Source organism: Narcine bancroftii, chromosome 2 (assembly GCF_036971445.1).
Source record: "Narcine bancroftii isolate sNarBan1 chromosome 2, sNarBan1.hap1, whole genome shotgun sequence".
Lineage (NCBI taxonomy): Eukaryota > Metazoa > Chordata > Chondrichthyes > Torpediniformes > Narcinidae > Narcine > Narcine bancroftii.
The window spans coordinates 69,153,601-69,173,487 of record NC_091470.1 but is presented as its reverse complement, the minus strand read 5'-3'; the positions used below and the strand labels follow the sequence as shown (position 1 = coordinate 69,173,487).

Genomic DNA, 19,887 nt, shown 5'->3' with positions numbered 1-19,887 from the left:
TAAATTCCCACTGATGTATCTCAAGTCATATAGAGGTACACAGGTATACTCATGTCCAACTTTCATCTTTAAATCATTCCTCAAAATCAGATGAACTCAGCATTCATTCACTGATTTGGTTTGATGCAAATTGACTGCCATATTTTCAACTTTATAAAAGGAGAGTTAATTTTTAAAAGGGCTTGCTGGTTAGAAGTATTAAAGGGCATTATATCAATAATGATCTTTTTTTTCTAATGTTTGTGGAAAAATACAAATTGGTGATTTAGCACCTATCACATTGATATATACTTTTGTTGCTGGCACAGTGGGCAAAATTAAGTAGATGATTTTAAATCTGTGTTTGTATTACCTGAGAACCAGACTAAGTCACATTGAAGCTGTTTTCAATCATTTGCTTTCTTTGGGGAAATAAATAGCTGTCAGCTTTGTCACTCTTTTCACTACATCTGTTCCCATTCCACAATGTTCTGCTCTTACAGAACAAGGATAGAATTCCTTTGGATCTTTCTTTTCATCCCATCATATCTTACATTGACAATTCCACCAACTACAATGTGATCTCACCACCTTCTTCCCCTCTCCACCCCTTTACATATTTTTTTGCAAGCACCTGTAATTCCAGGTTTGAATTTTCATCCCCACCCTGAGGCACCTCCTGCTGCAACTGCAGTGGATGAAATACTTATCCTCATATATTCCGCATCACTTCCAGAAACCGCTAAATACACACCTTCTAGGTGAGGCAGAATTTCACATGCACCTCATCCAACCTAATTGACTGCATTCAGTGCTCTGATGCAGCATTCTCTACACCCGTAAGACCAAATGTAGCTTGAGTGACCACTTCACCAAGCACCTGCACTCAAATCTTGGGAGGAACCTGAAATACCAAGCTTCCAGCCATTTTAAATCATTTCCAATTCCCATCAGACCTGACTGTCCTCTCTCTCTTCCATTACCAGAATGTGCCTCCTCCTCACTGACAATCAATACAAGCATACCTCAAGGATGCATGCTAAACTGTGGCAAGGCATAATTCAAATGCCACCTACAAATTTGACGATGACACCATAGTTGTTAGCATAATCACAAATGTCAATGAGGAAACATACAGGAGTGAGATAGAAGAGTTAGTTGAGTGGTTTCACAACAACAACCTTGCACTCAAATGTTAGCAAAATTAAGGAATTGATTGTGGACTTCAGGAAGGGGAAACATCAGGAGAACATGAATTAGTCAGCAGTGGAGAGGGTAGAGAACTTCAAATTCCTGGGTGTCAACATTTCTCAAGATCTATCCTGGGGCCACCACATTGATGCAATCATGACTAAGGATCGCAAGGAGCTACATTTCACTAGGAGTACGAGGAGGTTTGGTATGTCACCAAAGATTCCTGCAAATTTATAGAAGTGTACTGTGGAAAACATTCTGTCATGTTGTCACATTGTCTGGTATAGAGGTGTCAATGCACAGGACTGGAAAAGGCTATAGAGGGTTGCCATCATGGGCATTAGTCTTCATTCTATTATGAACATCTTGAAGAGATGGTGTCTCAAGAAAGTAGCCTCTAATCATCAACAATCCTCACCACCCAGGCCATGTCCTTTTCTCATTGCTACCACCCGAAAGGAGGTACAGGAGCCTAGAGACACACACTCAATTGCAAAAACTGCTTCTTCCCCTCCATCTGAGCAATGTTCTCATGGCATAAGTTCCATCATTATTTACAATCGAAAGAATACCTCTTCTTGTCAAAGGCCGTTCTTTCAAAACAATTTTGAATTTGAAAACATCAGATTGAACACACCATTGTACTCCCAGAATTCTTTCGACAGGTAGAATGTCTCAATCCAAGTCAAGATGTTTTATCTCCTTTGCTCTTTCTGCCTCAGGAATAACAGCCAACACATCTTGATTGTTGCTAATCCATTTCGTAAGGAAGAAACCTCCTTTATTGCAGATCTATTTTAACTTGGGATAAAGATTTATTGCTTCTTTTTCCGAAACTACTGACCAATATCAACATAGAAATTATTTTTAATGATGCTTATAGTTTGAGAACTAAGTTGTTCTTCATTACCTTCAGCACATTTCCTGAGACCAAAATTTGCACAACTCGGTGACGAAGTTGTTCCAAATAAATGAACTGTCATTCAGTATTCAATCATATAATTTACTGTAATTGCCATAAGGCCACCGTAACAATTGTAGAAAATCACGATCTTCTGATGAAACATCGCTTCAATATCTGCAGCAATTACAATAGGGTCTTTATAAAATTTTATCAGAATGCCTATTAAAGTACTGGTTAAGTCTGGACTTGAACTGGTGCTAAAGGTGTAGGACCTTCATATGTAAGTGATGGTATTGATGGGGTTCCTTGGTATGGCTGTGATGGCATTGGGGAAGATGCTTGACTTGTCACTGGTTCTTCAGCAACAGGAAGAGATATCAATTATTGAACATGATCAACTCGCATGGTTGAACCTGGCTGAAATGCTCTTCTTTCGGGAAGATTCATAAATTGTGAGCTCGCCCTTTCCACAGGGTTGGTCATTGACATTCGAGCACTAGCAGTACCACCCATAGCTCCTTGCTCAAGTAGACTCCATTCTTGTGGCTGTGGTACCCATTGACCTGCTGGTTGCTCCTTAGGTACTTCACTTTGAGTAATAGATCTTACAGAAGCTTGAGCTAATGTTTTTACTCTGGCCATGTTCATGACAATAAATCTCATTCTGACATATGATATTCCATTTTGTAAGCCCAAATCCCAATGGCATGAACATTGTATTTTGCAATTTCAGGTAACCCCATCCCGATTCACTTCCATGTTTCTGTGTCCCCTTTACCTGCTCCAGTTCACACTTTTCATTTCAACCACCTCACCTATCTGTCTCTCCACCTCTCCCACCTACATTTGACCAGAATCCATTTACCTTTTGGGCCTTTGCTTTTATGCTGGATTTCTCTCCATCCTACTTTAGTCTCAAAAAAGTATCCCTCCAACTTCATTTTGCTTACCGTTGCTTAGTCTTGAGAATATCATCCAAAAGTTCACGTTCCTCAAAACTCATGGAATTTTCTGTCATCTCTTCTTCCTCCTGGACCATTTTATCATAAAATCGCACTGGATACCATCCAGTCATAATATCATAAGTGATTACACAGCCTAGAGAATGGGCAACAATTGAAACCTTCCCACCATGGGCTTCAAAATCTGGGTTTCGAGAACAGAAGAGCTCATATAACCGATTTAGTTCCTGCTGAAGACCCTTAACAATCTGGTGAGGGAAAAAGTAAAAGCAAATAAAGATCTAGCTTTCATTAATCCAGATTTGTTCATACTATAAAAATACAATGAGGGCCACATTATCAACATTCATTTAATCCAAGCACATATCTCATCATTTTGAATGACATACCACAAGTCATCAATTTCATGTGGTATTATAACTGGATTGAAAATGCGTATATCCATTTCAAAAGACTTTCCTCATCCTGATACAAATTTTATAAAATAATTTAATAATACATAGCATGGCACAGCTAGCACAGCCATAGTTTTGCAGAGCCAAAGACCAAAGTTTACTATACTGGGGAATCTCTGTACGGAGTTTTCATGTTCTCCTTGTGACTGCATGCTCCAGCTTCTTCCTACATTCCAAGGTTGACAGATTAATTGACCATTATAAATGGCCTCTTGTGTGTGGAAGAATGTGGGTAGACTTGATGAGATAAGGGGATAATTAAAGTAGAATTTATGTAATGGATAATTGATTGTTGGTATGCACTTGGTGAGCTAAAGGGCCTGTTTCTGTGTTGCGTCTTTCTATGACAATGGCCACCTCTGGTCAACAGCTAATAATTGGACTCAATACAATTGTGTACTTTATCTATATAGACTAATCTGCATGACATCAGTGTACAGATATGATATACAACCTGATATTTATCATTCAGAAAAAGTAATTATCCTAAGAGTCAATGGGTTTTAAAAGTTCCAAAGAAAATATTAATGATTTTTTACTAGCTACATCTCAGTGTTGAGAATACTTTAGTAAACTCTAAACCATTGATTCAGGCCATGAAATCATTAGCCCAGACAAAACAATTTGTTTTAATTGTTAATGTTAGAGAAATTTAAATATTTGTGTCGCATGGTTGATATCAGGTGAAAAAGTATACAGCAGCACCAGTAGTTGTGGAGGATTAGTGATAGCATAGAAAGCAAATGGGTGCAAGTCCAGCTCAAATCCTTTTAACTTGCTAATCAACATGTCTTATCCCTGCTTACATCCTTGCATTGAAACTAATTCCATTCATCTTTCGAGTGCTTCATAAATCACCATCTTGTCTATTGCAGCATTGACTTAAAACTTCAGAATCATTATATTCTAATTGTTATTTTAGCTGGGTGATAATTTCTCCCATCTCCCTTCCTGAACCACAGCAAATTTCTCCCCCCAAAAAATCATTCTACACTTCACTTTTACATTGTGCAGAGATGCAAGAAGGGTGTCAGAGATGAGTTTTTTATTAATGTAGGTATTATAAATGTATAGACAACTTACTAATTTGATGTTAAAGTGCTGTTAATTTTTAAAAATATTTTAAATATATTTTTTGCCAGAAAATCAAAAGATGCTCAATTTTAAAATCACAAGTACTTTATATATTTTTTTGTCAGTTAGGTGTCACTGGAGTAGAGAGCCAAAGGTCCAAGGTCCCTCATACAGGTTGTTGGTGGCTTGCATTCAAAGGATCCACACAGGCAGTAGGGAAAATGGCTCGTGGGAACCAGATTGAGTACTGGTACTGGTACTCAAGAGAGGGCTGAGGGCAAGGTGGCTCCCAAAGGGACTTGGGGTCTGAAGGTTTCCTGATTGTATCAGAGGTTTGGATCTGGAGCTCATGCAGCCAATGGTTTGAGCTGGAGTCTGAGCGGCTGCAGAGGCCATGGGAGCTCTGGAGGCAAATCCATGGATACTCAGCATCTCTGAAGGGACTCTCTTTTGCTACATTTTTCTCCCATCATTAAGCACGCCATAAGACCATAAGTCACAAGCAGCCTATTGAGTCTGCTCCGCCATTCAATCATGAGCTGATCCATTTTTGCACTCAGCCCCATTGCTCAGCCTTGTCCCCATAATCTTTGATGCCTTGGCTAATCAAGAACCTATCAATCTCTGCCTTAAGTGCATCCAACGACTTGCCTCCACAAATGCCTGTCAACACATTCCACAGATTCACCACCCCTCCATTAAAGAAATTCCTCTGCATGCCTGTTCTATGTGGCTTCCTTTTAATCCAGAAGTTGCTCCCTATTGCTCTAGACTCTCCCACCATGGGGAAACAACCTTTCTACATCTACTCTGCCCATGCCTTTCTACATTCAAAATGTTTCAATGAGATACACCCCTCACATTCCTAAATTCCAATGAGTACAGGCCAAGAGCCATCAATTGTTCCTCATATGACAGACAACCCTTTCATTCTCAGAATCATTCTTGGGTACCTCCTCTGAATCCTCTCTAACATCAGTACATTCTTTTTCACGACTCTTTGTTTTCCCAACCACATATAAAAGTTGGAATATATCATGTCCCTTTTTCTCCTCATTGCCAAGGCCACATTACAGCTCTTGGGGCTCAACCATTTAAGTAAACGAACTTTTCCTGTTTACTTCAGAACTGGCCAATTTGAGCTCATTTCCCTCCACAGTCTCCCAAACTCAACAGTCCAGAGTTGGGGGATCAAAAATAAGAGGCTACAGATTTAAGGTGAGAGGGGAAAGATTTAAGAAGGACCCAGGGTAACCATCACGTAGAGGATGGTGAGTACATGAAATGAGTTACCAGAGAAAGTGCAAGAAAGATAAATGTAATGTTCAAAAGATATTTAGACAGGCACATGGATAGTAAAAGGTTGGACCAATTTGGGCCACCCTTCAAAAATATAAATCATCTAAAAACCTCAAGACCCTTTTCAGGTTGAGCAGCAATGCACTTCTTCCAATCTAATGTACTACTGGTAGGAATTTTAGTGCATTTGCACATTGAACTTGTGTTTATGTCAATAAACTCATACTAGTACTAATATGGTCTTCTCAACACTGGAGAAATCAAATACAGACTAAGCACAAGTTTGCAGAATACTGGCATTCAGTAGGTAGGGGGCATTTCAAGCATCCAGCTGCCCTTTGCATCAAGTCCCCATCCGACTCCTGCTCTATCCCAGGAGTTTATAACTTCTTATATTAAGCTCAACAGGAGCTTGAAAAACAGTACCTTATTTTCTGTTTTAGGATTCATTATTGAATCTCAAAGGCTGCATAATGCCTATTTCAGGCTACTTCCTATTTTTAAATTGGAACTGGATACCTCTGATGAAAGTTTATCCATTCTTAATAAAACTCTATTTTCCCCCTCACAAAATACTCACATCCTGATCTGTTGGACATCTTTTAAATGCAGTTCTGAATAACAATTAAATTTATAAATTTAAAATGCAAAATTTTTAAAATTTAGACACAGCACAATAACAGGCCCCTCTGGTCCACAGGTAACAGGCCCCTCTGGTCCACAGGTAACAGGCCCCTCTGGTCCACAGGTAACAGGCCCCTCTGGTCCACAGGTAACAGGCCCCTCTGGTCCACAGGTAACAGGCCCCTCTGGTCCACAGGTAACAGGCCCCTCTGGTCCACAGGTAACAGGCCCCTCTGGTCCACAGGTAACAGGCCCCTCTGGTCCACAGGTAACAGGCCCCTCTGGTCCACAGGTAACAGGCCCCTCTGGTCCACAGGTAACAGGCCCCTCTGGTCCACAGGTAACAGGCCCCTCTGGTCCACAGGTAACAGGCCCCTCTGGTCCACAGGTAACAGGCCCCTCTGGTCCACAGGTAACAGGCCCCTCTGGTCCACAGGTAACAGGCCCCTCTGGTCCACAGGTAACAGGCCCCTCTGGTCCACAGGTAACAGGCCCCTCTGGTCCACAGGTAACAGGCCCCTCTGGTCCACAGGTAACAGGCCCCTCTGGTCCACAGGTAACAGGCCCCTCTGGTCCACAGGTAACAGGCCCCTCTGGTCCACAGGTAACAGGCCCCTCTGGTCCACAGGTAACAGGCCCCTCTGGTCCACAGGTAACAGGCCCCTCTGGTCCACAGGTAACAGGCCCCTCTGGTCCACAGGTAACAGGCCCCTCTGGTCCACAGGTAACAGGCCCCTCTGGTCCACAGGTAACAGGCCCCTCTGGTCCACAGGTAACAGGCCCCTCTGGTCCACAGGTAACAGGCCCCTCTGGTCCACAGGTAACAGGCCCCTCTGGTCCACAGGTAACAGGCCCCTCTGGTCCACAGGTAACAGGCCCCTCTGGTCCACAGGTAACAGGCCCCTCTGGTCCACAGGTAACAGGCCCCTCTGGTCCACAGGTAACAGGCCCCTCTGGTCCACAGGTAACAGGCCCCTCTGGTCCACAGGTAACAGGCCCCTCTGGTCCACAGGTAACAGGCCCCTCTGGTCCACAGGTAACAGGCCCCTCTGGTCCACAGGTAACAGGCCCCTCTGGTCCACAGGTAACAGGCCCCTCTGGTCCACAGGTAACAGGCCCCTCTGGTCCACAGGTAACAGGCCCCTCTGGTCCACAGGTAACAGGCCCCTCTGGTCCACAGGTAACAGGCCCCTCTGGTCCACAGGTAACAGGCCCCTCTGGTCCACAGGTAACAGGCCCCTCTGGTCCACAGGTAACAGGCCCCTCTGGTCCACAGGTAACAGGCCCCTCTGGTCCACAGGTAACAGGCCCCTCTGGTCCACAGGTAACAGGCCCCTCTGGTCCACAGGTAACAGGCCCCTCTGGTCCACAGGTAACAGGCCCCTCTGGTCCACAGGTAACAGGCCCCTCTGGTCCACAGGTAACAGGCCCCTCTGGTCCACAGGTAACAGGCCCCTCTGGTCCACAGGTAACAGGCCCCTCTGGTCCACAGGTAACAGGCCCCTCTGGTCCACAGGTAACAGGCCCCTCTGGTCCACAGGTAACAGGCCCCTCTGGTCCACAGGTAACAGGCCCCTCTGGTCCACAGGTAACAGGCCCCTCTGGTCCACAGGTAACAGGCCCCTCTGGTCCACAGGTAACAGGCCCCTCTGGTCCACAGGTAACAGGCCCCTCTGGTCCACAGGTAACAGGCCCCTCTGGTCCACAGGTAACAGGCCCCTCTGGTCCACAGGTAACAGGCCCCTCTGGTCCACAGGTAACAGGCCCCTCTGGTCCACAGGTAACAGGCCCCTCTGGTCCACAGGTAACAGGCCCCTCTGGTCCACAGGTAACAGGCCCCTCTGGTCCACAGGTAACAGGCCCCTCTGGTCCACAGGTAACAGGCCCCTCTGGTCCACAGGTAACAGGCCCCTCTGGTCCACAGGTAACAGGCCCCTCTGGTCCACAGGTAACAGGCCCCTCTGGTCCACAGGTAACAGGCCCCTCTGGTCCACAGGTAACAGGCCCCTCTGGTCCACAGGTAACAGGCCCCTCTGGTCCACAGGTAACAGGCCCCTCTGGTCCACAGGTAACAGGCCCCTCTGGTCCACAGGTAACAGGCCCCTCTGGTCCACAGGTAACAGGCCCCTCTGGTCCACAGGTAACAGGCCCCTCTGGTCCACAGGTAACAGGCCCCTCTGGTCCACAGGTAACAGGCCCCTCTGGTCCACAGGTAACAGGCCCCTCTGGTCCACAGGTAACAGGCCCCTCTGGTCCACAGGTAACAGGCCCCTCTGGTCCACAGGTAACAGGCCCCTCTGGTCCACAGGTAACAGGCCCCTCTGGTCCACAGGTAACAGGCCCCTCTGGTCCACAGGTAACAGGCCCCTCTGGTCCACAGGTAACAGGCCCCTCTGGTCCACAGGTAACAGGCCCCTCTGGTCCACAGGTAACAGGCCCCTCTGGTCCACAGGTAACAGGCCCCTCTGGTCCACAGGTAACAGGCCCCTCTGGTCCACAGGTAACAGGCCCCTCTGGTCCACAGGTAACAGGCCCCTCTGGTCCACAGGTAACAGGCCCCTCTGGTCCACAGGTAACAGGCCCCTCTGGTCCACAGGTAACAGGCCCCTCTGGTCCACAGGTAACAGGCCCCTCTGGTCCACAGGTAACAGGCCCCTCTGGTCCACAGGTAACAGGCCCCTCTGGTCCACAGGTAACAGGCCCCTCTGGTCCACAGGTAACAGGCCCCTCTGGACCACAGGTAACAGGCCCCTCTGGACCACAGGTAACAGGCCCTTCTGGTCCACAGGTAACAGGCCCTTCTGGTCCACGTTTGTGCTGCCCCAAATACCCCAATTAATCTACTTTGCTGACTTGAATTTTATTTCATCTCACTCACTGCTCTATTAAACAACTAATCGAGCAGCTTCATAAACAGCATTTCTCAATGACATCCCTGGCTTGCAATATCTGAGATATTCCTCTTGTCCCACTTCTCTAAAACTAAATTGTTTCCTCACTTTTCCAATGTGCTGATGTGATTTTGACACAAAATATTCCTTTTTCCACAGATCCTGCCTGACCTGCATAGTGTTTACTTTGTTGGGTTATTTGCCTGCAGCATTAACAGTCTTTCTATCCCCCACAGATGCTAGCAGATCTATTGAGCATTTTCAATTTCCTCAGCTGCTGTGTTCCACTTTCAAAGTCCAGGACTTCTTAAATTTTTTTCTGCTCCCCTAATTTATCTCCCTCTATTCACATTTTAGATAGCATCATCACCCTCACTTAGATAGCATGAACAACTTGTACAACACCTGGACAATCTTGTGCTTTGACTTGCCTAACATCAACTTGTACTCATTTTCCCTCTCTGAAACTGAACACTTGTTTTTATCCCCCATTTGTCCAGTTCTGATGACAAGTCATCAACATGAATGTTAATCTGTCCTTTATCCACAGGAAAATATAAAAATGTATACTTCCTAATTATAGATTTTAAAATAGCATTTCATTAAACATTAAACTTAAAACTGAAATTTCATGATCAGGTATCATGAATTATATCAAATAACTATCTTTTAATAAATTTGAGTGAATTACAATCTACAATGAAAAAAAGGACAGTACTAATTTTATGCATTTCCTGAGCATTGCTTAGTCTTTCTCCACTTAAGCAGGGCTCAGTATGGATGATGATTTGGTTCTACTGCAATTTTGAAGGTTCTCAGATGACTGAAGAGGCTGATGTGGCAATGACTCTTCCACAGATGGGACAGGTGATGCCTTGCAGGGTGGTGTGCTCATTCTGTTGTTTATGATGGATGTCTTGAGCGCTCCTGCTGAATGGTTCAAAGTTTGCAATACTATTTTAACAGCTGCTTCTCCACTTTAAGGGATCATGGGCATGAAAGGAGGCTTTGAATATAATCATGAATCTTTTCCCATGACAGAAAAAAAGTGTTTACTTCAGGAATCTAGTGTTGGAAATTGAACATGGCCAGAACAAATAAGATAATTGATTGTAATTAGTAGATTTGGCCTGGAAGAGTGCAGTGGTGTTGGTCCATTTATCTTCCTGTAAATTTGGAGGATTCCCAGAGAGAGTCAGTTGGTGGTACCCTTGAAGTGCCTTGTGGTACCTTTGAAGTGGTCTCTATTAGATCTCATGGTCTCATTTAGACTCATGGGACACACATACCCCTAACTCAAGAAGAATTCGTAAGACACAGGAAATCAATCAAGCAAACATTTTCTGAACAGCATCCAAATATATTCTTCCTTTAAGTGAGAGAAGTAAAGCTGTAGTGTCATCAAAGCTCTGTAGAGTAGCACTTCCCCCCACCTTTTATACATAATCTCTATTACTATAAATTCCATTATTCAATGTAGCTTCCTAATTATTTGCATACAAGTATACCAATTGGTTTCATTTACATTTTACAAGGACATACAGATTGCTCTATGCAGTTGTTATTCCATAGCCTCCTTTCACTTCAGCAATATTTTGCTCTCCTATTTTTCCTTCTCATGCAGATAACCTTACATTTCTCCACAGTACATTCCATCTGATTAATCCATATCTTAAATTCATGTCAATTCAACTAATTTCTTTTGATCCTATTGCAGAGGGGTGAAAAAAATCAAACGTGGAAAAGGCCAAATAACTGGTAACCACCACAATACATGCTGACAAATGAAAGATTACGAGTGTGTTCACTCTAGATGCCAATGGTTTTGCCTTGATCACAACTGGAAAATCTGGTCAAAATATTTTGAATGTTTTAAAAATCTACTAGTCTACAAAAGGAAAAGATAGCATTATTCAGGATTCATGTTTCAAAAAAATGACAATTTCCACTTCAAAAAGTACAATTATACAATTTTTTAAAATATCTGAGCTATTAACATTAAGTTCATTTTTTTCTTCACCAATCCCTACTTGGCAATAAGGACAAATCTTACTTAAATACAATGTCTACATAAGCAACTTCATTCTTAAAATTTTCCATTTCAAGGCCGTCCCCAGGTAACAAATAGGTTCCGTTTTTATAAATTTGCATAAAGTATATTTTGTCTACAAAGCAGAAAATACACATTAATCATTTGACATGGCAACCATCCCTCCACAATGTTGCAATGAATGGCATCAAAAGCAGATAAAACCAATAAGAACGAACAATGACTAAAACTAGTTCTGCTGATCATAGGAATGAATGTATGCACGTCAGACTGTTGAATTTAATAATATTATGGGTGCTTGTTCATATGTACAGGGTATCCATACCCTGTTTGTGACTCAGGTAATGGCCTGTATTTACATTTTTGTTATTTAAATAAGCATGTCAAATTTGGAGAAAGAATTACTCCACTATTACACCTGAAATAGAAAACCAAAATTTATTGTGCATTAACCTATTCAAATAACTTAATATCATTTATATCTATTTATCATCTGCTTCAAAACTATTAAAACTAGAGCTCAGGTAGATTCTATTGAAAATTGCAGCAGGGATTGGCCTACTTCCAAAAATCACACCAGTATTTGATCTATATAGTGTTGTACACTGCCTTCCTCTGTCCTGGTGTAACCTTGCAATACAATAGTTTTTAAATGTACTTTTATCACCTTAATTGGATTTAGGTAGTTATGTACTTGAGTTGCAGAATACAGATATTGTTATATGTGTGTATTTATGTTTTGGAATGAGGTCAAAAATGTTATTGTAGGGCAGTAGTTTAAATAAATAAAGGACTGGAATGTCAGGTATGGGAACACCAATACCCCTGAGTGGAAAGCTCTGCAAAAGGTAGTAGGCACAATCTAGAATATCACAGGCAAAACCCTCCCCACCATCAAGAACATTTACAGGGAATGCTGCCATCAAAGAGCAGCAGAAATCAAGGATCCACATGACCCAGCATGCACACTGTTGTTGCTGCTGTCATCAGGAAAGAGGTATAGGTGCCACAAAACTCACATCACCAGGTTCAAGAGAAGTTGCTATCCCTCCACCATAAGACTCCTCAATGACAAACTAAATTAGAGACTCATTTAAGGACTCTTGCACTTCATTTGTTCCTCTCTGTATTGCAGTTTATTTACATTTCATGTGTATGTTGAGTACAGTTTTTCTGTACTACCAAAAAGTGGTAATACTGCCTTGTCTACAGGAAAAGGAATCTGAGGATTGTATGTGATGTCATGTATGTACTGACAATAAATCTGAAATCTAAATATTATAGCATGGTAGAGTCCCTTCAGCCCAAGATGTTGTGCCAATCGGTCTAAGCTACTCCACAATAATCGAATCCTTCTCTACCTCATACCCTCTATTTTTTTTTATATCCATGTGCCCATCTAAGAGTTCCCTAGTCTTTTGAATATCTTGATTGTATCAGCCTCCAATACCAGCCCTGGCAATGCATTCCAGGCACCCATCACTGTGTAAAAACTTACCTGACGTTTCCCTAAACTTTCCTCCATTCATCTTAAACCGATGTCCTCTGGTATTTGCTACTGTTGCTCCAGAAAAAAAGATGCTAGCTGTCCATCCTATCCATGCCTCTCATAATTTTGTATACCTCAATTAAGGCAACTCTCATCCGTTGCTGCTCCACAGAGAAAAGGCCAAGCTTAGTCAACCTTGATTCACAAGACATGCTATCTAATTCAGGCAACATCCTGGAAAATTTCCTCTGCACCCTTTCTAAAGCTTCAACATCCTTCATGTGATGAGGCAACCAGAACTGAACACAATACTCCAAATGTGGAGTATCTAGCTTTAAAGAGTTGCAATATTATCTCACAGCTTTTAAACTCAATCCTACTTAACCACCCTATAAACAAGTTTAGAATACAAAAAAGCAAGATAAACTCTCATTTATCAATTTAGTCTAACGTTCTTACTGTGTGCTTTGAGTTAAATATTTTAAAATAAATTATTAATTATTTTTAAATTACTGTATTTGAAATTCATTTATTTTAAAATTAAATGCCTCTAATTAATGATAAGTTTTAGATTCACTTAAAATTATTAAATGATGCTCAAAGCATTTTTGCAAGTGGAAAAACTGGAGCTAGGGAGGATTTTGCATATTTCAGTGGGTTTTCCTCGCTGGATGGTTACTTGCCCTGATAGAATCCAAGATTTGTTGAGTTACTGGGATGCCCTCTACATACTGACCTTCTTGACATTGGAATAAAGGCCTGTGGGTGGCAATTCTGGATGTTGTAGGGTGGGGAGGGGAAGCAATGGAGTTACAAGGTAGTTTGTATAAAAAATGATGGATAGGCTGGGACATTTTGCCCTTGAATATAGAAGGTTGAGGGGTAACTATAAAGAGGCATTTGAAAACATGAAGGGCATGGACAAGGTAGAATGGTCAGTTTTTTTTTTCATCCAGGACAGTGGGCTCTAAAAAACGGGTACAAGTTTAAGGGGAGGGGGCCAGGGAAATTGAAAAAGGAGTCGCGGAACAGAGAGGGCGTAGGTACATGGAAGCAGTTGCCAGAGGAAGTGGTAGAGAGAGGTTCAATTACAATGCTTAAAAGATATTTCTATGAGTAGGAAAGATATTGAGGGATATAGATAGATCAAAAGCAGAAAAAAATGGGAATAGCTCCAGTAAATAGTTTGGTTAAATTGGGCAAAATGCCAGTTTCCTACCCTTAAGACCTCACATTCTGTCTAATGAATAAATGGCTAATATTTGTTCTTTGATGGGCTGTAGATATTGTTGGCAGTGCCATATTTGTTAGTCATCTCCAATTGCCCCCAAACTAAGTTTAGAAGGGCAATTCAAAGAGCAGTTAAGAGTCAACTATCTTGTTCTAAGAGCGTGGTCACAGGAAAATGGAAGATTTGCATTTCTGAATAATTTCAGGAAACCAGATGGGATACTACATATAACTTTACACTCCAAATTTATTCAGTTTGGGCCTTTAAATGCACCAGGTGTCATGGGGGAATTCGTGTTTCCAGCTCAATACTCAGAAGTGTTACTCTGTAACTTTACTATGTTGCTTGTAGATAATATCCATTCAATTTTCAATTACTATCAACAATTATTCAATAAACGTTCACAAAATGACATACCTCATCCCTGTAAAGGGGACTCGTATAATACATGATATCCATTGCACTGCTGTTTAACATGTCGCGAAGTCCACGTACTTTATCTGGGGTAATAGATTCAACTGTATCTGGAAATACCAAAGTAAACATACATTTCAGTAAATCAACAAAATGTTGTTTCAAAAGAAATATGAGTTCATAGTTTTGTAAGATCTTTGAGTCTTATCCTGAAGCGGCTTTTATTGTGCGTAACAACCATAGCAATCACTGTGTTCAGTTTCTCGTCCAAATAACTTATTTTCATGACACCTATGAGAATAATGAGGGCTGGCAGTCTAGATGGATGTGCTTGTAGAGTGCCAGTGAAACTAGAGTTCTTGTGAAACTTGAGAGTTATTGTCATTTGATATCCAGGAAGTAATTGATTAAGATCTTAATTTAGGATTATGGTTTCCTTTACACACGGAATTTGCAAGCAGTTCGAGATCACTTGACATTGAATGGTGCTGCTCAATAATTGCTTTATCCTCAGCAGATGAAAGCAGTTGCAGTGAGCAACTTTCTACAAAACGTTTTTGTTTTAGACAAACCTTGAACATTCATATTTTGTAATAGTAAAAAATACTTGTTTCTGGCACTTTCCACTCACATTATGAATTGAAATTAAAGACCTAGGTCATTCAAGGCAATGAGCCAAATAGTTACACAATCCTTTATTCGGAACCCTTGGGGGAAAGTGTGTTCCGAATTTCGAATTTTTCCAGATTTTGGAAAGCCAGATTTAAACTCACCCGAATTGTACTGTCATACCCACTCTCACCCTCTTCCAGTCGCGCTGCCATCTCCCCTCCCTCTCCCCTCGCCCGCCCGACTCGCACTGCCGGCCTCTCCCCCGCACCCGCCCGACTCCCGCTGCCGGCCTCTCCCCCGCACCCGCCCGACTCCCGCTGCCGGCCTCTCCCCCGCACCCGCCCGACTCCCGCTGCCGGCCTCTCCCCCGCACCCGCCCGACTCCCGCTGCCGGCCTCTCCCCCGCACCCGCCCGACTCCCGCTGCCGGCCTCTCCCCCGCACCCGCCCGACTCCCGCTGCCGGCCTCTCCCCCGCACCCGCCCGACTCCCGCTGCCGGCCTCTCCCCCGCACCCGCCCGACTCCCGCTGCCGGCCTCTCCCCCGCACCCGCCCGACTCGCGCTGCCGGTCTCCCGCCCGCCCGACTCGTGCTGCCGGTCTCTTTCCCCATGTGGTTTTGAAGCTTTCTGGATTTTAGATGTTCGGATAAAGGATTGTGTACCTGTATAAATTTACTACTGCTAATAACAAACTGCATAGTAAACAAGATACAAAAGCTCTGAACTGAAAGATCACCTTAAGTTTCAACTCAAAGGCATTCACCGCAATCTCAAAGTGCAAACTCACTTGAGCATATAATCTAGATTGGTAGGTCTTGTGGCACGTTTTCAGCCTCAGACATTAAACACTTGATTGTAAAATATCACTTGCTAACTACTTCAAAGAGGTGAAGGAAAGTTTTAATTGAAAATTTTATGCTACCCAAGCCAAAATTTGTTCTTCATCCTTCAACTCCTTTCACCTGTGGAAGCTTGCAGATGAAACTGGTCCTTCTAAAAAGGTTTACTGTCAATGCCAGATTTGATTTAGCTAGCCAAGTGTTAAAATACAGTTTAATGTGAATTGAGTAGAAAACAGTTGCCCTTATGTTACTGCAGATGAATGAAATGAAACTATCTGGCAAGGATAAGAGACCAAAGAGAGGGATTCACAAAAACAATTCTGAATGTTCTACATTTTAAAATTTATTTCTTATAGGTGTCAAAAATAAATAATGTTTCAGTGATATCCATATTAGTATTTATGTGATACGCATTTTAGTTCAACCCAGCTGTGCAGCAAGAAGCCATTGACCAAATAGTACTCCTGTTTACTTTTAATTACCCCCATCCAGGCTGAGCTTTGACCTCCACTCGACAGGCAGAAACTCAACATATTCCACATTGGTGGCATAAGGAAAATGTTTTTCTTCAATCTTCCTTGCAGCTTCTCGCATCCTACAAGAAGAACAGAGAAAATCTTGTAAGGGTACAATAAGCATTCAGCAATCTGCTAGATGAACTCAGTGGGCTGAGCAGCATCAGTGGAAGACTTTTTCTCTCAATGATACTGATTTACCAATTGAGTTCCTCCGTCAGATTGTGGTTAGCTTCAAAATCTCCCATCTGCAATCTTCTAAGTCTTTAGGAAAAAAGACGCACTGCCAATGTAATTTTAATTTTCTGTCTTTTTCTTTTGGCACATTTGGCAAAAATAAGCTGAAAAATCATCAGCTTGACAACATTATACATCTTGATGCTTGATGTTGACTGTCCACATCAATACAACACCAAATATTTAAAGTAAATGATTAATCTGTAATGTTGATCAAAGCAAACGAGGATATATTCAGCCACTTACTGCCTTTTCATCTGTACCCTTCAAAAAGGACAAGACTGTACTGCATTGAAAGCATGTTTCATTCTCCAAAGTCAAATTGTGAATTATTTAAGTTTGTACACTAAAGCTAGAGTTTTCAGTAAATAGTGATTTTAAGAAAATACAATCCTGAAATAAATTGGCAACAAACTTTCAAAATAGCCTTGGCAATTTTGCATGATAGAAACTAGAATGCACTTCATAAATTTCCCTGCAATAGTTTATTTCTTCAGTTAATCCCATAAATTGCGAGCGCAATAACAGAAAAGCCACTTACATGCCTGTATTTTTTATAATACGGCCTTGGTCCATTTTTTGCCCTATTCCATGTACAACAAAGACAATGTGGGTTGGGATTGGAGGTTTATCTTCGAGGGAGGATTCTTCTACATATCCTCTGTGCAGTCTTGTCCCACTACTTGATGCTGTATTGACAAAAGCAGACAGTGTTTGTGCATTTGTTCTGCTTTGATACCAAAAAGGCTCATTTGCCCAAATGCAAAACTTACCAGATATTTTCCCACTAAAAGCTTACTCTTCAAATTAGATTGTAGGGTGGTGGATGGTGGAAAGAAATTCCAGAAATATCTCTTAATAAAAATGTAATTTATTTTTTCCCAACTTGATGTTTATTTTAACATTTCCTCAGCACTGTAGTTAAAAAAGCATGGGTTCAATGACAGCCTTCCATACCTTTATGACTGGCAGCAATACATCTCCTGCCTTTCTACAGACATTCCCTACAAACCCATCAACTCCCACAGATTCTTCAACTGCACCTCTTCACACCTTGTCCCCTATAAGGATTCTATTCCTTTTAATTCCTCCATCTCCGTAGCATCCACTCACAGGATGAATAATTTCCAATCCACAACATCCAAGATATTGCCCTTCAAAATTAAAAAAAAAACACGACTTCCCCTTTACTACATTCAACTTGTGCAGAAAATAGAGATGTGGGTAAGGCCCATCTGCCCTGGCCCCCTCTGCCAGTAGATGCAAAATGACAGGATTGCCCTTCTCACATACCACCCCTTAGCCTCCGCATCCAACATGTTATCCTCTACATTAGAGAGACCCAATGCAGACTGGGAGGTGCTTTCTTTGTCCATGGCCTCATGCACTGCGAAACCGAGGCCTCCCACGTTGAAGGAACAACACCAAATATTGTCTGGGCAACCAGCTGGTATTAACATACACCTCTAGTTTTGGTTAGACCTCTCCCATGTTTCTCTCACTTCCCCTATCCATCTGTCTCCTTTCCTCCAGCAACCCCCTCCCCCCCATTCCCTTCCATCAAGAGAGCTATCCCCTATTACTTCTCAGCTTTTTCACTTCTGCCCTCCCACCCATATTCACCTATGACCTTTTGGCCTGTGCTCCTCTCCTGGCCCCTTCTTCCCTCCTCCTCCTACCTTATTTTTTTTAAAACAGGTACCTGCCTGCTTTCTGTTTATACCTTGACGAAAGCCTCATGCCTGAAGCATTAGTCATACATCTTTTCTTCCTATGGTCGCTGCATAACCTACTGAGATTCTCCAGCACTTTTTGTGTATTAAACTACAATCACAGCATCTGCTGACCTTTTTAACATGTCCTGATTATACCTATGGATGTTATGGAAGTTACTTCTTGCTCACCCTACTATCCCCAACTGGCATCAATTAATAATGCCTTTAGATGTTGTGCCAGAGACTCTAAAATTATTACATCTTTGTGTACAAGTCTCTGGGAATGACCAATAGTTAAATAATTAGAGGTTACGAAAGGAAAAATTCTATTTTCCAATTTGCCCGTTTATTTAACAAATCCAACAGTGAGCTGCTCCATCACCGCTTTGAACTGCTACTGCAATGCAAGTTTTCTGGACAAAATAACTTCAGTAATTTGTGATGTGCAGAACATTTTTGGAGAGGTGTTCTCAGTTGCAGAAATTCAGACACTACTCAGCTGCTTGTGATACCTATAAACTACCTGCTGAATGCAGCAAATTGCTTTTCATAATTTTTCACAAGCTGAGTGGCCAAGGTAAAACAAATTATTTCAGATAAAGAACATTGATTGTTAATTTGACAGATCAATTTGACAATAATTTCTGGTTGGCTGTGACAAAGTTTAATTTTTCCTGAAAATCAAAGCAAACTTGCAATTCAATAGTTTAACATTATAATCCAGTTCCAAAATTAGCATCATGCTATGTAGTCTAAAATTGGTTTATTGATTGCAAAAGATCATGCAAAGAACATATTTGACTATAATATGCAAGTAGTTTGGACCAAGTTTTCATATGAGGAAGATAAAGAATTTGGGTGCACATATCTGGAAAATCTTTGCCTTGCCACGACCTGCACAGTAGATCGATTTTCTAAACAAAAGCCTGATTAGACTTGGTTTCTTCCAAAACTAATTAAATAAAACACCTTTGCCAACCACCGACAGTCTGGTTGTGTGTCTACACAAGGATGTCATGCTATTGATTGGGCAGTAATAGAATAGCATTAAAACGATCATCTTAAAAATTTGCTTTGAATTTTTTTTGCTTCCTTTAAGAAGATCAAACCTCTTACTCAAAAAGCAAACTTAAAGTTGCTCACATTTAACATATTAATAATCAACAATAATTTTGTACCTTTGGAAAATCCCAATTTTTGGGTAACTGTTCTTGCAATTTTGGATGTAGTTGTGTCACTGTACAAGTAAACTTCATCCACACCATACCAGTCCACGTGGTTGCGGCTCAACTTTAAACTGTGTATAGCTGTGACCGATAAACATTTCAAATAATTAATACAATCTTCCATTCCAATTAAAGCAACATGTAAAATAATTAATTTTTAAATTATGAAAGATT

General features: G+C 42.0%; 1 protein-coding gene and 1 long non-coding RNA gene across 3 annotated transcripts in view; one reads left to right on the top strand and one right to left on the bottom strand.

Annotated features, from left to right (window-relative positions):
* The window catches only part of LOC138753691 (uncharacterized), a 128,095-nt gene that overhangs the window by 37,207 nt on the left and 71,001 nt on the right, over positions 1-19,887 (top strand). The window lies entirely within an intron of this gene.
* Positions 1-19,887, bottom strand: part of ddhd1b (DDHD domain containing 1b) — a 70,847-nt gene that overhangs the window by 24,036 nt on the left and 26,924 nt on the right. For both annotated transcript variants that reach the window (XR_011351361.1, XM_069917001.1), the window contains exons 3-7: positions 19,666-19,794; positions 17,314-17,461; positions 16,503-16,615; positions 14,570-14,676; positions 3,028-3,287 (exon numbers count right to left, since the gene is read on the bottom strand). Coding sequence is in view for 1 of the 2 variants with exons in the window: in XM_069917001.1 (XP_069773102.1) it covers positions 3,028-3,287; positions 14,570-14,676; positions 16,503-16,615; positions 17,314-17,461; positions 19,666-19,794 (757 nt within the window). In the remaining variant the exon portion in view is untranslated. The remainder of the gene's footprint in view (positions 1-3,027; positions 3,288-14,569; positions 14,677-16,502; positions 16,616-17,313; positions 17,462-19,665; positions 19,795-19,887) is intronic.